This window comes from Nothoprocta perdicaria, unplaced genomic scaffold, assembly GCF_003342845.1.
Source record: "Nothoprocta perdicaria isolate Ctin4 unplaced genomic scaffold, notPer1 scaffold_25, whole genome shotgun sequence".
NCBI lineage: Eukaryota > Metazoa > Chordata > Aves > Tinamiformes > Tinamidae > Nothoprocta > Nothoprocta perdicaria.
Window position 1 is genome coordinate 4167725 of NW_020455477.1, and position 17971 is coordinate 4185695.

General features: G+C 37.7%; 1 protein-coding gene across 1 annotated transcript in view; it reads right to left on the reverse strand.

Annotated features, from left to right (window-relative positions):
- Positions 1-17971, reverse strand: part of DNER (delta/notch like EGF repeat containing) — an 89630-nt gene that overhangs the window by 51876 nt on the left and 19783 nt on the right. Inside the window, exon 2 of the mRNA XM_026040075.1 lies at positions 1777-2073. Coding sequence (XP_025895860.1) covers positions 1777-2073 — 297 coding nt within the window. The remainder of the gene's footprint in view (positions 1-1776; positions 2074-17971) is intronic.

Below are 17971 nucleotides of genomic sequence, written 5' to 3' on the forward strand. Positions count from 1 at the left end.
GAATGTAGAAGTCATTTCTTAAGGTGTGTTGTGTACATTCCTGTTGTACTTCTGCCAGATAATGTAATTTGGATTTATTAAAAGTTATAATAAATATTAACAATTCTTTAACTGCTCTGATACCCCTGAAAATACATTGTTTCATCCTCCAACAATTTTCTTGTTCTTTCAAAGATGACTCTTTTGTCCTTTTCTCTTTCTTTATATTTGTTGTATGTCATTACTAATATTGAGGCAAATGTGAATGTTTTATTTTGAACTGACTCCCTTAGCATAGTGCGTAGTATGATTTACACAAGTAATAATATACAAAATATGAATGAGGTCTACGTAAATCAAACTATGGAGCTCTTGGCAGTCAAGTCTGAGCTATCAAAAATGTAAATATTTCTCATAAAATTGATTTAAAGGTAAATTTTTATCTTAGCATGTGTACACACTGTAATACCATTTGGTCTTGTCTATAAATGGACCAGACATTGCAAACCATCAAAATGAAATCTGCAACATATTTATGATGTAACGCAGTATTTTGTAAAAGTAAGAATTCAATAAAAGACTGGGAAACTGCAGGCACTGTGCAGCTATCTACTGTTCCTCTGAAAATAACACACACACTTCCTCTAACTTTCTAGGCATTTTCTGGGTGATCTATAACTGGCAAGTCTGAGATGCTTTCAATCATTTCCCTGCCAATGTGGATAACTAAAACTGAAAATAGCTATTTAAATCCCAGCATATATTATGAAGTATAAAAAAGACTGACTGAATTCTTGGAACTTCTGGCCAAGATAAGAGACAATAAAATATTTCTACATGGCAAAAAATAAGTAAATGTTCACCTTGAGGTTCTCTACGAACAAGGATTAGCTACATATCATTTTAAACATGGAGCTGTGCAGAAAATTATGACAAGTGAAGGTAAAGTTTTAAGATGGACAGAAGAACTAGGAAAGCTGAAAGTTTCAAATGGGAATTCAAATACAGAGCCCCCAAACAGAGCTACAACTCAAAGGGCTATAAGCAAATACAAACGCAAATCAACCAAAATAACTATTCAAAAATATTTATTTTAAATTTTTACTTCCCAATTTTGGAACAAAATAAAATAAAGTTTCCTAGAGCTAGAATGTCAAATTCCAGGACAGCCCATGCAGACCTGTACCATCTTATTTTCTCCAAAGGATTTTGAATTAAAGGTAGAGATATTTAATGAGCTCTTTTAATGAGCGTTCACTTAAAAAAAAAAAAAGGTACTCAGACAATTTTCCTAAGATTATTAATAATAGTGGGCTTAGCTATTTCTCCTCCACCATGCATTTCTACAATTGTGTACTGTATTACATATTGACTGCTATTTTTAATTCTCAAGTAGCCACGTTTTCTTAACACTACAGAGATCCACAAAGCAACATGGGACTGTAACTGTTAATCAGAAAAAAAAAAGTTAGAATTACTGCTGCAATCTTTTGATTGTCTTGAATTCATTTGATGGAAATATTTGAGGTGTTTATTTTTTTCATGAATGACCAGAATAAACAATATTATTTCATTTCAAAGAAATATCCAATATGATGTATGTAAAAACACAACCTCAAAAAGGCCAAGCTTAAACCTGTTATGCTTAACAAGTACAAGTCTGGCTAATTTTACTGGAATATTAACTCAGAGATCCTATCTTCAGTCCCTAACACTATATGTAAAAATGACAACACATCAGTGAGGACTGTTAGATACTCCACTGTGTGCATTTTTATTTAAACAAAATATTCTCACCTCTATTTCATCCCATTTCAGATCTACAACTTTCTGTCCAGCCTTTGGCTGCCATGTGGGTAGTGTCACAGTTGCTCTTGAGCGAGGAAGCACAATGTCGGGCTCCAAGGTGGAGGAGACCGGGCTGCTTTGCCTGGGTGATGACGACTCTGTCCGTTCAGAGACTGTCGGGTTAGGAAATGGGCGCTCACAGTTTGTCCCTTCGTAGCCTTCGCTGCAGACACAGAGGAAGCCATCACTGCTGGCACTGCAGTTTCCATGGTGACAGGGGTTGCTGGCACAAGGATCTGAAACAAACTGAGGGGAAAAAAAAACACCATGTGGGTCAATTACTGCATACAGACTCATGCCTGAGCTTTGTTAAAACTATAAAAGCCAACATTTGTCTCCTAAAAACATTTATGGACCAAATTCATCTCAAGTATATCTTCAAGAAAGTAAATTCAAAGGATTAAAGAAGTGTGTCAATTAACGTGGTTCATTGCTCGTTACTGCTCCCAGATCATTTCATGCTAATTCACTGTTGATACCATCAATAAATCAAAGCAGCAGACAAGAGGGGAATGTGGCCACTGCTCACACTGTGCTGCTTTGCAGAACAGCCACCGAGTAACCTCCGTAGGGGACACACCACCAGCTGGAGCAACACGCTGCTCTCCCAATACAGAGGCACGGGGCACAGGCCGCGCGCTGACGGTCAGGCGCTGACGCGCAGCGGGAGGCGGCACAGCCAGCACAGCCGCAGCCCCGGGCACAGCCCGTTTAATTGGGGACCCACTACACTCATTCCTCTGATGCTAGAAACTTTCAATCAGCAGTGGCTGGGACAAAAAAAAAAAAAAAAAAATATTTCAAAGACAGCATCAGCATTTGTAATAAATAACAAGATCAAGTTCTGCGATGTGGGAAAAAATCCTGTCGTATGCTTGCCTGCTTTCTTCTCATTTCTAGCTTAAATTTATCTATAGCTGGCTGATACTCCGTTTGTATGTCATTACTGACCTTTAGGTCAAATATTTCTTCCCTCTTCCATGCTGGCATTCACATCCATAATGTATTTAGGGAATATATATCAACAAACTCTTCCCAAGAGAGCTGATAGACTACCCGAGCTACAGTCATGGCTCACGGAGGAAACTTCCACTCACATGAGCGGAGCAGCAGTTGAGGAGCTTTTCCCAGCCTCGCTCTGCCTTCAGCAAATGCCTCAGTGCTTGGGTTTGTCCTGGAACTACTTTCCCCAGGGCTGGCAGAGGAACGTTTGCCTTAGTCAGACCCACGTCAAACGCCAGAGTCATTGTCGTCAGCTGAGCAATTAATATAGCCAGGCCACTCCCTTCATTTGTCCTCATATTACAGTGACAACCTACCATTGAAAAGAGATTTTTTTCTTAGGGTGCAAAATTCATCCAATTATTCTTGTGCTAAAAGCTACGCAGTTCTTCCCCGTATCACATTCCAGTCCTTCCCTGCATGAGCAATGCTTTCTATTATTATATTTCTTGAAAAAGCACCACTTATCTAAGTGTTTACTAATGAAGATCAGCATCCACTTTTTATTGTAGTAACACGTATCACTACTACTTTAATTTAGCACGACCAGTAGTCTTAATTCATTCACCTTCTCCACACATCCATCACAAGATCTTAATATGATCCAGTTTATACTTGTGCTCATTAGTTCTTGTATATTTTCAGCTCCAACTTGCTAGCAACACCAGAAAGCTTTTTATATGCAAGTCACTTATAAATTAGTTGAACAACATTCCAGAAATAACCTGGAATAACTTTCCTATTAGCTTGGTTTATATAAAGCAATATTATAGCTGGCCTTGCCTGGAGGTTCTCCAGACCCTAGCCTAGCCTATTGTAATATTTTTGGACAGAAAATAGAGGACATGCTATTGTGAAATTTCATTTTGAAAATAGTTAATAATGAATATTGGATTTGTGCTGATGAAGAAGAATTAATGCTAGAAACCATCCACAATATATCGTCAACTCTGTTATTTACATTGCAAGGGCACATATCTCAATATATTTCAGGCAATACATCAGTGTCAGGCCCCAATATATAAATACTTAAATAAGCAGTTTAAGTATACATAATACTATCTCAAGTCAAAGCAGCAGGACTTTTTATGATGCAATGGGCTTATGTTCTGAAGTTTATCTTTCTTCCAAATCAACAGAATATATTAGTCCTCAGATTTTGGCTACTAGCTTCACTTCTTGATAAAGTAATATTTGTATATGATAGGAATGAACAGTTACCAGGAAGAAATACAGCCTAGTTCTGGTCTATAGTTTGCAAATTATATTTTCAGGTTGTTCACATCGCCAAGAAGCAGAGATTTTCATAGAAGTTTCCTTTTTCTTAAAGAATATTGGGGATAAAAGGCTTTGAAGTGTGAACAAAGCTCTGTTCCAAAATTTTTTGCAACAATTTCTCATATTCTAGTTATTTAGATTGGATTCAATTTGAATTTCCAAGACATGCAAGCCCTCTTAGTGTTGGCTGAGCTCCTTACTTATTATTCTGCAATTAATCCAAATTCACATTATCCTTTGATTAATGAATCAGCACTAATTTGATTTCAAGGAAATTTAATTGTTCATCACACCCAAGTGTTATTATTGGCAAACTACTGTAATAAGAAAGGACACAACATTTCCAAATAGTCACCAAGGTTATGTTTTCTGCCCTTGGTCAATATATCTTTTTACCAGCAGAATAACAGAAAGGGCTCAGCGCCTTCCTTCACTACCAGCTGTTGCAGACTAGTTGAGCCACAAGGGTAAAGAGGCACCAATGACACCCACCAACCCCCTGCTCCACACACCAGGCACCCAGGAGCACTTTGGGCCTTGTGAGTCTCCACTGCTGTCCCCATGCACTCCAGGGAACAGTTTAGTTCACATGAGGATTAAAAATATATGAGTGGAGACAGAGAACTTCAGCCATACTCTTCATCATAACTTAATTTTATAACATATTTCACCAAAATTTAAGACAGCCTTCCTTTTTCTTTGTTATTACTAATACTAAAGCTCATTTTTTCCTTTCAAGGGGCTTATCAAAACTAATGCTTGTTGTACATGTAAGTTTTCTGCAGAACTGAAAGTTCATTTTGATTAGCAATTACAGATAGGCGACAAAAATAAAACTGATTAATTTATGCTACACTTGATGTTTCTATGATCCCTCTAGTCATCTCCTAAATCACTGGCAGTAAGAGGGGGGCAATCACTTTGAAAAACAACTTGACACAGTGAACAACATGGCTATTGTAGAAAATACGGGTAGCAATTGGATGAGGTTTTTAACCAATTTTGAAATGCACAGGACAAAGTTAAGCAATGTCCTTGGTCTCAAAACTGAGGGCAAATGCTAAGCATATCACGAACATACAGTTAGGAAAGGATATTTTTTCAGCCTTTCCTTGGAAGTTCACAGTACTTTGAAGCAGCGTAGCACAGAAAAGAGGAAGTATGCAGCAAGTATCCATAGAACCACTAATTAAAAGATGAATACAAAATAATCACTACTAAAAATTTCCAGATTTAAATTTTACTTTTGAAAAAAATCAGCAAGTGTATCTGCTATAGAGTTCTACTGTTTTTCCCCCATATGTCCATTTAAAATTCTGCCTGCATTCATAAAATGCACATTGCCTAAACAGGCACAATCAGCAGTTGCAGCACCTCGCTAACAAAGCAGAGCTAAAAATTGTGAAGACGCATGTCCTTCCAAATGCTACTTCATAAGCCTGGACAGCTGTAAATTTTGCAGTATTCTTCCCAGTAAAGTCTTAAGATAGATTCATATCAAGGTGCACTTGATACTGCAGCTAATTTTGCAAAGGCAGACTGAGTATTAACACAGCTACAGCATAAACATTAGGAGATTTTTTTAGGAATCACACTCAAAAGCACAGATTTTATTCCTGCTATGCCAATCAATCCCATTGTTTCCTAAGGTTTTTGTTTAGGATAAAACTCTGCAAGGCGGGTATTATCTGCTAGATCTTTTTGCCGCCACTTTTTCTGGATACACCAACTGCACCATATAATGCACAATGCATTCGATCTCCCCTCCCCTAGAAAACTAGCTTTTGGCTGCCACCTACAACCACACACGACAACAAAATGCCAGCCTGCAACATAGCTTCAATACAATACAGAAAACCCAGAATGAGTTCAGTCCGCAGATTAGAGACTCAGCTAATTAAGTTTCCAACAATCTGCTAAAAAGACAAAGCTGCCCCAACAATATCAAAGTTGGATATTTTATACTTATGTTCAGTAGCACTCACAACCTTCAAAGCAGTTTTCAAACATTAAAACTCCAAACCAAATCAACAAAAACAGAGACCGATTCTTCAATGGCTTCCTGAGAGATTTTTTCAAGCTACACAATAAACTTTTGTTTTTCACATCTGTAGACTTACTATGGCTGTTTGGGATTTTGAGAGTCAGTCTTAACGAGGCAGCACAGGACAATGGTCCTGCACCTACCTTGATGGAGAAATTCCCTGATACAAAAGCAGGTAACTTGTCCCAGAAGATCCACCATCCTGGAAGAGGAAATGGATCAGACAAACCAATTCCAAAGTAGGCACCAGGCATTAAAACTTAGCACCTTATGAAAACTAACAAGTTATTTCTTCTAAGACGGTTGGAAGTATCACATGATCTCTGCACATTCATCCATTTGTGAGAAACAAAAGAAATAAATGGAAATGGTCTATATAGCAACGGCAACAAAGATTATCTAGAAACATAATCTCTTTGAAGGAATAGTTTGGTTATATTCAAGCTATTTTTTAAGTTTCTTCTGATTCAGTTCTTCCCACAGGGATGTTTTGAATCCCATTCTATTAGGCACTGTATATCAATGCAAACGAGGCAAGGAAACAAAAGGGAACAGAATGAACTGAAACAGAAAAATCAGATGCTCGAAGAGCGTCCACAGAAAAAGCACCGAGAGGAGTGTATTAACAAATGCATTTTCTTTTATTTTGAGGAAAACTGTCTTGCTACTCAGTGGGACTAAGCAAGACACGTGGGTTCAATTTCTGTCTCTCCCAGAGGCATCGTGTTCGACTTGAGAAAACTCAGACTCTATTTCTGCCTCTACAGTTTCTTAACTGAGAAATGGAGCTTTCTACTTTCCTTCTCACATTGTCTGTGCAGCTGAACTAGAAAGTATCTTTTTTTCAGGTTGGGAAGCACAGAGCCAGATTGAAGATAGGAACTCAGAAGTACCACTATAATACAAGTCAAAATAATAAGGAAATTAATCTCTGTATAGGAATATAAATATGTAATGTGTACCTATTCAGTGCTATTAAAAATATTTACTACAAGTGAAATTGCATACATCGACATCAGCTTTCTCTTGCAGACTAAGCAGACTAACTAGCCCTTTGCCTTAATGAGGCAGTGGCCCTAGGAGGAAAAAAAAAAAAAAAGCCTCTAACACAATTAAGTTTCAGGTTCTAGAATGCAAAGTTGTGGTTGCACAAAACCCATCATTTCTCTACTCTTGTGTAAGTACCACTGTATAACATAACAGACATCTGCAGGACTGGCACCTTTTGATTCTAAAGCAGTCCAGTATCATCTGAGCTCTTCAGAGCAGATGACAGCTCTTCAAAACTCTTTCTTTCCCTGATCCACATAAAAAGGCAGATATTTCTCCAGTGGGATTTGCACCTTCCTTTGAGAGAAATGAAGATGATCACGCAGCAAGATTTGGGTTTCTATTCTCAATTCTGTCACGCAGCTCATTCAAATCCTCCCTTCTGTGCAATCCACCCTGTGCCAGGTGAAGAGGCACTGCAGGAGCTTGACCCGGCTCCCAGCAGGAATCACAAGGGCATCGCTGCCCCACGGGGTGCCGCTGCTTCCCTGCACCTTACTCGGATGTCACTGAGGCCATACAGGAATGAGAATGCTGCCATTTCACTAAAAAACAATTATGTGCCTGTATGATGCTATGTCATACTAAACAGCAGCTATATACTATGGACTACATCAATGCGGGCCCTGAGTATCAGAAACTGTAAGGAACAGGCAGGGGAACTGGCCAGGCCAGAAAGTCAAAGAAATAACACATTATAGGTAGCATTAATGCAGCAAACAATTCACTTTCAATTATCAATAATTCATTAAAAGCTGCAACACAGAATCAAAAGTAACCAAGATTAGAAGACTAATGCCAAGCATTGCATCATACTGAAACTATTATGTAAGCAACTTCTTTCTAGAAATACGCATTTAATGTTTTGTTTTAGCAATTCCACTTAACTCCCCAACATGAAGATATCAACAAATCTAATGAAGGGGAGCAGCTTCTATCAGATAATTCAGGACATTATTCTTACCTTTAAAACAACGTTACCCATGAGCATTTAGGATTGCTTCCAAGCTGCCATTCTCATTTTATGGGTTTTGAATATTCAGGGTAACGAAATTACCAGTAAATGTAACAAATGGGTATACAGCTTTTTCTTTACTAAATGAAGTAGCAAAAAAAAAAAAGCCTAAATAAACTGTCTGCTTAAATGAGAACCAAAGTATGGATGCTCAAAGCTATTTGAAAAGCCAGCAGACATAATAAGGCGACTTTAAACACCACAATAGATGTAAAAAATAGAGCTCTGGCCCTTCACAGAGCAAGCTACCATAGGTAACTACTTTGCAATACCTATTTTTGACACATTCCCTCCTTCAGGCGTTCGGCAGTTACTACAAAATAGAGCTCACTGCCCTTCTCCCTCACCAGAAGAAAAATACCAACCATAGAGTACTCGCTTACATCTACGGAAGTAAGATCTTACACGCTTGACGTAATTCCAGGGCTCATAGCACTGCTTGATTTAGAAGTTTCAGGTTTGAGTCCTTCTATAGATGAGATATAGTTAAAAAAATATAGTAAAAATAAATAAATAAATAAAACAAGGAAGCTAAGCAGCTTCTCTTGTCACAAGTGATTAACTCACTTCTTTGTCTTTTAAAACACAGCTGGAGGCAGTACAGAGAAATCTGCAACTTCAACCTCCTTGCACCTGCATGCAGTGAGAGATGTCAGCTCACCATCTTCCCCAGTTTAGGGAGTTTCAAGCCAACATCTAAATCCAAACTCCAGAAGACCTTTTCATTTGACTTTAACATGTAATTGCACTAAATATTTGAACAAAGTTGGGAACAGAGATAAGAGCAGAGAGTCTCTCCACTCCTCCTTGCTTACACACTATCACTCACTCATGCTGACATCTATTCTCACCTCTCTCTCTCTGGCCCTGTGATTCTCGCTGTGTGAAAACAGCTTAAACTATGACACTTTATCTCACATTTCATGACAGGCTAAGAGTGAGATCAGTTACTGTACAGCTGCTAACAGGCACTAACTTGTTAAGATGACAACGGCAGCATATGCTTGAACTTTTAGAATAAGCAAGTCTTCAGATAAAGGCCTAAAATAAGCCTTTATAGTCTCTACTTCAATGCAGTTCTACTTTTAACCTCAACTGAAACTGTTCTTTTTTTTTTTTTTTTTTCCCTATCTCTCTTTGATTTTTTTTTTTTTTCAAAATCAGTCAATGAGTTTTGGGAGGGTTTTTTTTTATTATTTTTTTTAAACTACATTTATCTCATCACCCAAAGCACCTTTAAGATTCTTCTTAAAAATAATAAACTTGTCAGTCACTTTGCCCCACAAATGATACAACGGCAGTTGCCAAGGGTTTAATCACTCTAGTCTTCGCTAATACCTTCTCTTTAATGTTAGGGTTTGTTTTTTTTTCTTGTAATTTCAGTTTCTAGATGACTATTACAACTTTTAGCTATAAACACTGAGTTATCACTTCTTTAATGCCCAGGTCTCTGTCATCCTGCTAGAAAAGGTCAAGCAGGAAACTGCCTCTGCAAGCTCAGGCGCAGGGAAGCGGAGCTCTGCCCTCCACTGCACCGCCCTGCAGCAGCGGTGCCCCATCGGAGCAGCCGTCCCGCAGCAAACTGCAAGCAGCTCGTCATTACAGAGAGCAATGCATTTACTAATTTCCTTCTTGCAGACATATGAGAGATGACTCATAGAGGTCCATTTGTCATAACATCTTTACCCTGATGTCTCCAGGATGCCTTCTATACATCATTGCTCAACATTATGGAAGATAAATGTAGAAACGTAAGATGAGTTGTGGTCCAGTAAACAGTGCTCTGCAACTCAACTCCTCTTCAGTCGTTTTACATCTGTCCTAAAGTGGGTAGCTTTGCTACCAAATTCATTCCAATATTAATGATACTTTCTGGAAGAGATATCAGGATTTGCTCCCCTCTCCCTCCCAGATGAAGGGGAATTTAAAATGCTGCTTTAGAGCATTAATTACTTTTATTTATATTCTCTCTTTCAGTTGATCTAAACCTTGGAATCCACAAAATCCAATGCAGGACTCTACAGCCCATTTTACTAGTGCTTTAGAAAACAGGACTTTAACCTACACAAATCCTCCTATGAAGTGTCTTCAGGAGGTTATATATCAAATGGCCTTTTGTGTGTCAAACTGCACTGCAAATACACTATCATTTTCCTGTCTACTATGAACCCTAGAGACAGTATTTTCAGCAATATCATTTTACATCTTCTTCTCCAACTGCACAAATTTCTCTTTTGATGATTTACAATCACTGGCATTAGTCTGTATCCATCTAAGTTCAAACTTAGGTCATGGATCTTTCCCTACTTTTTTTTAATTTCTCCAAGTTCTTTATTGTTCACTCTAAATGGTTTCAAATCTCAAACTTTAGCAGCATACCCAGTGCTGGTGGGTCTGGCCCAGTCCCTTAATGTTTCACTGCTATGAATTAGGTTAATCAACTTCTGAATTCAGCAACACTCCAGGGCATCTGAAAAATCCAATGGCAATTACCAAAACTGCAGAACTTTGATGACAAATAAGGAAATACTTCCTTTCACCCAATTTAAATTTACTGTAATTTTATTGCATGTCCCTACTTCTTATCCTGCAATATATGTTACTCTCTTCTTCATATTACTCCCTATTTAACAGACTCTTGCCCTAATTGTTTTTGGAAAAGAAGTAGATAAGTCCTAGATATTCAGAACCTGTTCCATATACCTTTGTTGCCATGCTTTGTCCTTTTCTGAGAAAGCCAGCAGGTATTAGAGAAGTGGGCATCCTTTGTATTTATGTATTGGCAAAGTGACATTATGATGATGAAAGGACTAGAGGAGAAAAACAGATAATCAGAATAATAAAACCTACTGCCAAAATGGGCACTATTTATCATTTCCTATCAACACTACACATAACTGTGTCTCTCTTTTGGCTCACTCTAGTCAAGGACAAAATTCAGGGTCTCCCCTGGGTCAGGCACAGACTCTTCGCAGTCCTATGGGTCTCTGTTCTTCTGCACAGACTAAGGCCCCATGGCCATGACCCACAGCAGTCAGAAGGTAAAGGTTTACAGCTCTGGTCCAGAACCGCCTGGGAAACTTCACATCAAACCAAAGACTATCATTCCTTCTGGAAATACAGGGAGCATTGCAAAAGAAAAGGTTCCTAACTTGCAAAATGGCAAACAGCGACATTTGCAATTTTGCAATTTTTAAAGTCTTCACCTAAATCAAAAGGGTTTTTTTTACCTAATCTTTCAGTTATTTTCAAAAATTATTGCATAAGGTAGAAGGAGGATAATTTCTGAAGCAGGAAAGAAATACTGGTAGAGACACTCTAGAGCATGAACAAGAGAAGCTGAGATGAGGATCAGGAGAGACAAAATATATTGTGGTGGCAGAACAAAGAAACATCAAATTATTCCAAACATTTAGTAGCAGACTAAGTCAGATTTTCTAATATTAAAGTGCATCGTGAGTTTAGTATTTCTTTTTTGTCTATTGCAAGACACTGAGTTGCAGATGAAATAAAAAGGGAGAGATGGCTAGGGCAAAGAAAGAGATTTGCACTGCAAGGATAGAAGAACACAAGTCTCTTACATAAGATTACTCTAGCATTTTAAAAAAATGAGTCAGCACTAAATATTTGCTAGTCTTGGTATTGTCTCTTTAACCTAAAATCCCCACCTAGACATATGTACTTGAAGCATTCACCTATAAGATATTCATGTACACATGAATCATTTATGAAAAATACTAAAAAGGGGCTGCAACATAAGTGCTGCTTTCTGAAATGCTAAAGAAAAAAAGGATAATTCCCCAGTCTACAGGGAAAAGTTGAACTATAAAGCAGTTAAAGCCAAAAATTCATTATTTATGCACATAAATCATATAAGCTTCCCCTTAGTACTTTTACTTACAAGATTAATAAGCCTCTTTTTCTCTCTGTCCATCTCCCACTCCCTCACTCTTTGTTACTAGAGAATGAAGGAAAAACTGCTGGTAGAGGAAACAATAACACACGAAGCCAAATGCTTTCTCCATTGTCCAGACCATATTAGGAGGCTTGGGTTAGAAGTCAATCCCAATAACTTCTTACTATATTTAGCTTTGTAAACTCTAATCTCTCTTCTGAAAACGGCTGAAGATAAAGCATCCCTTTGCAATCCCATAATGCGCTAGTTTACCAGATCCATACAACTTTCTCCCTCTTCCAGTGATCAGGTGCTTAATTCCAAGCTCACCCAGAAGGGTAGCTCTGGCAGCAACCAATTCATTATCCCAATGTTCCTATATCTGATTTGGAGAAACACAAGTCAATTTTTGTTATTTGCCCTGTTTGTGCAATATCACCTAGAATTCCAGAGCCAAATTTAAGTAAATATAGAAGGAAAACCATGAGCTGATCGTAAGACTATTGCAGGCACATACTAAATCTTCACAGTCTTTTCCCTCAAAAGAAATAGGTCTGAGTTTAATGGCACTGAAATGATGCTCAAAGCCTTAGGGCCAGAGGGATATAAGTATCATCATGTAAAAAATACTCCTATTGTTATCGTCTATTCTGCTGAAACACTAGCTTGCTGTGACAGCACCAACAAAAGGGAAGAGTAAATGAAACATTAAATTCTCATTTAAATCAGATATATCTTTTTTGCTCATTACTGCTTTCAGAAAGTTAGAAGTCTGCTACTCTGCCAGCTTTTGCTGCATTAAACAGAAGAAGGCAAGAGATCACTAGACAGTCTACTACATACAATTAGGGCATTTCTAAAGCAGAGTGTCAACACCTGCATAAATAATCAGTGAGAACAAATATACAGAACAGGCATACACAGCATACTTCTTTACACTCAAACCTGTCATGTTGCTAAGAGCTTCCCCTTCATTTAGTCTGATACCAACAACAGCCTACCAGGAATGAACTAGTACCTGAGACAGCTATACTGGAATCCAGTGACGAGCTACAGTCAAGTTAAAACACAACTCAGTTCTGGCCAGCTACGCTGGCCCTGAAGGGACTGCTAACACTAGAGAGAGAAGCCTGCAAACCAGAGATGTTTTATCACATCTTTGCCTTCCTGACCCTGTAGGAAAGAACTGAACTTGAAAAAGGTGAGAGACAGAAAGGGAAGGAAAAAGCAGGTGGATCCTGCACAGGCTTTGTCATATAGCTCTTTTGCCAAGGTATTTTCAGCTTGCTCTGTCACACTTCTGCTATTCCTTCTATGAGCTTTTACTCAGGCAAGCTTCAGAGTTTGTGAATATTGCACTCAAAAATGATAAGGACAAATATTTAACAATTTCTTTTTAATTCATTATCTCAAATGGGATTTGAATATTTAAAAACCATGAAATCCTTCCCCTGAAAACCAAGGTAGGAGAAAAAAACACCTTCAGACTGTCTGAATTGTGACTTTCCTGCTGAAATGTGCAAACCCTCCCCAGATATTTACATACTTCTTAATTGCACATAAACATATCACATGCACACACACAAAAATTAGTTACATGGGGAAAACAATCAATACGATTTAGCTGAAATACAGCTAAAATTATTAGTCTCTTATCTAAGCAACCAAAGCTGTAGAGATAGCAATAAATCCTTTTAGTGCCATCTACCACCTTAAAAAGAAAGTCACCCTCAACCACAAATGTGTAAACAGATGTGCCAGGCCAATATCTGGTAACTGAGTGGCAAATAACACAAGCACACTGAAGCATCATCCTGTCCTAAATTTATTTCAGATCCTTTCCTTCATTCAACATGTATAAAATACAGAGAAAGAGAAAAGAAAATCAGTTTTTTAGATGACAAACCATCTGGTACAATGCCTGAAATGATTACTGTTTCCTCTAGAATAACTTTCCAAAGTCTGGTGACTACTCCTATTTTCTTATTTCATGATAGAATTAGCTTGGAACAAAACTGCATGCTGAACTGCTGGAAATAGAATTACATTTACAATTTAGGATACGCTCTACTGAAACTGTACTTGTTCTTTTATTTCGTACAGGAAATTTTGTCTGCTGATTTATTACTGTACTTCATTACCAATTCTTATTAGATTTCAAATTTGCATTGACCTTGCAAAACAAAGCACTAACTATCATCACATTGAGATTGCTTTTGTTCTTTTTTTCCCCCTGTCTTGTTTTCTTTCTTCCTTTAAACACAAAGTACCATGTTGCTAAATCCATTCTACCTATTTAACCGTCTCGGCTTATTATAGAAAAATTGACAAAACAGAATTATCTCTTTATCACTTTCCAGTAGATGCATTCTTTTTCTTCTGTATCTTCTTAAGATCAGCAAATTCAATGTACTGATTTTTTTTTCCATTAACCTCTTAACTCCCTGTTCTGCTTAAACAACTGCAATCTTTCTTTCATGTATATTTATCACACGAAGCTCTTGCCAGATTTGGCGTGAAGGTTGGGATAGAAATGCTCATTACCCTATTCTATGCACCTGGGAACCAGACGATTAACTCTCTCAGTGATTACTGTCTGGGACACTGATTAGCTTGCATGGGTTTTCCAGCTATATCAATCCATCTAATAAAATGTATTGCTTTACTTACAAACCCCATCCCAACTATTATCAAATATTATTTCTTTTAAAGGTCAACTGGACTGAAGTTGCTAGTTAAGCACTACAAAAATCAAGCACTGTGACAGAACAGGACATCTATTAAGAAAGTAAGTGATAAGGCACCTAAGCAATACGATAAGAAAGCAAAGTTTAACCTTGAAGACGACTGACATCTTGCAGCTGAATGAATGCCTAAAACACATTCCTAACACACATGCAGCTTCATAACTAGATGACAGAAGTTCTCTTGATTTAGCATCTGAGGTGTTTTCTACAGTTTAATTAAGTCAATTTTTTTTTCCACAGAACAACAAGCTTTGGATTAAGATTTTAGTTTCTCCCATTTCTCAAATATGCTCTTTCTACTTTTGCAGTGCCAAAAATATTTGGGATGCACCTTGAGGATGAGAGGCCTCTATCAGACTTGACCTTTTACTGCACCTGCTCTGCTTATGCTTGCTCATCTCTCTCTGCTTGTAGTATTCATCCTCCCCTGCCACCTCAATCAAGTGGCAAAATTTCTCTATCGCCTTGTTTAACTAAACAGGAATTGTGTCCAGGCACAATTCTTTGGTAGCAACAGAACACCTTGGAGTGTGGCTCAGCAGTTACGGAGCACGGCACTCGCAAGGAAAGGTTTCTTAACCTCATTCTTGAGTCAAGAAATGTTCATTTCAGACACTTCCTGCTGCATCTCTTTATACAGCTGCTGTTCTGCTTTTGGCCGAAACTCCCCTATCCTTCTTCACTCTTCCTCAAAACTAAATTCTTAAAATATGTTTTGGTAAGAAAATGGGCCTTTCTACCCACTCATTATAGCTCCACAAGTATCAACACATTTCCATTCTAAATATGTAGATACGGTCTTACTTCATTATATCAGTATTTGAAATATGAAGTTTATATTCATGACTCTTGTGTTTTAAAAGAAATGCTGCCTAAGTTTTCCCAACATTTTCCTAGATAAACCCTATTATTAGGGCTAGTTAACTTTACTTTAAGCAATACGTTATTTATACTTATTTTAAAATACTTATAACAACTTTTTTTTATGCAAAGCCCTTTCCCTTTTATCTTTCAGATTTAAAGCAGTATAACAGACATCCATATATACTTCATCACAACATAGTGTGGATTTACATTTTCTCTGCTTACTGTAAAGATTCTATAAGCTTTTGAAGGATGAGACAGAATGGATTTTTTTTTAATCCTCTCCAAATTATTTAACACAATTACAAGCAGGGATTACTTGAAAGAACTCTCACAGCTTGAGCACTTCAATATTCTTTTGCCTTGCAGGCTGCAGAACCATAAATATTTGAACTAGCTTTCGGAAATCAGCTTTTAACCTTCAGTCTACTTTTAATACATGTAATACCTTTTAAGGGTATTTAATAATAAAAGGGCAATACAATGCTCCTCAAAGAGGCTCAGAAAATATGTGACTTACAGCTTTTCGTACTAACTTAAAATGCAAAGCGAGGGCTCATAAGAAACAATTCAATGTCCTATTTCTCACATAGCAGCACTGATTTAGGCACCCAAATAAGCTGAGTGCAGACAACGCAAATCAGCTCCAAACCTTTGCCCTTGCAGAGGACAGCCCAGAAGGAGAGCGCTCAGGTTCATGTTGCTCAGAGCCAGTGGTTCTGATGTTCTGGGTGAAATCTCACACTGGGAAAGGATAATATTTGAATGTCACAAGTTTACCTCAAATTCCATTATACTGTGTTTCACACTGCACATGCCTTAACTCCAGTGGTAACATTTCAAGTGTTCCAACTACTTGTACTCACCAGGAAATCAAAGAGAAATATCATGATACAGTCCTCATTTTAATTATTTATCTATTCTGTTTATACATTTCACTTTAATAAGTACTTACATATCTATTAGAGTAAGCACTTAGCCTAAGTTTACCACAACCCAAGTGAGTGCCTTGCCTGCTGAGAAACACATTTCTTCAAGCTCATTTTCTCCAGGATACTTAATTTCTATTGAAGTAGAAACTTTCCAATGGATGGAACACAGTCAACGTAGGTTAAGTTACATCCTTGAGTTACAAGTATAAACAAAGCAACACTTGACTACTGCTCCCCTACATCCAAAACTGACATCCCAAACACCTGACAGTTAGACACATATTCTCACTCTCTCCTTGCTAAAACCTGTATATTTTCTTCAGAAAAGTTTGTTTTCAATAAACTACAATAAACACTTTATTGCAGTTTTTATTTGTAGACATACACACTTATCAGAATTCCCCTCTTTCCTTCCGCTGCCCTAGCTGGTCATTGTTTTCAATAGCTTGCAACTTTCAGCATGATGGTCTACATCTTTCATTGTACTATTATAAAGCTAATGTGCAGAATACCCAAACCTAATCTGGTCTTCCAGTGCCTAGTTCACTAATGATCTGCTAGCATTTCACTGAATAATATTTGGATCATTTGTTAAGTGGATAATCATCACTCTGGAATTTGTCAAAAGGACTAAAGAAAATCCTGAAACGATGAAACTTACCTACTTGCTGTGTGCAAACCTCCAGAGTAATTACATAGGCTGCAGGGTATCTCTAGCTGCTAAGTACTACATTTCTAAGTGAGCCAGAAGATGCTAAAAGATAGATAGGAGAAAACCTTACCAATTTTGTCTCCTAAAATCCTCCTGCATAGTGATCATCCCTGCAAGAATGTTTAATATTCACTAATACTTGTTTTCAGCTGGATTATATGGGGAAAAAAATTGGGACATAGGGTGATCTTCCCCATTTTAGATAACTCATATCTCTTTGGTTACAGCGCCTGTATCTGTGAACCTTGCAAATTATCTTGCATCCAGAAACATAAAGCCAAGGACCATAGTCTTAAATTATAATTGGAGCTTTGTTAATCAAACTTCTGAATAAAAGTTTTACCCAATTAGCTCCCCGTTAAACAACAGAGTTACTGGATTTGCACAATTTCTTTCCAATCGCTTTGCGTTACCTCGCTGTTGCTCTTGGGTCCTTGTGGTGACCTATAAACCGACAAAGGCTTCTTATCAGGACTCTGCAGCATCCAGGACTGAGGAAATCAAGCCAGAGCTCTCACTGTACCCTGCAGGGGAAGTGTTTCTTTGTTATAGGAAAAAAACGGAATAACCTTACAAGGGCTTTGAGAACAGGGCTTCATAAAAAT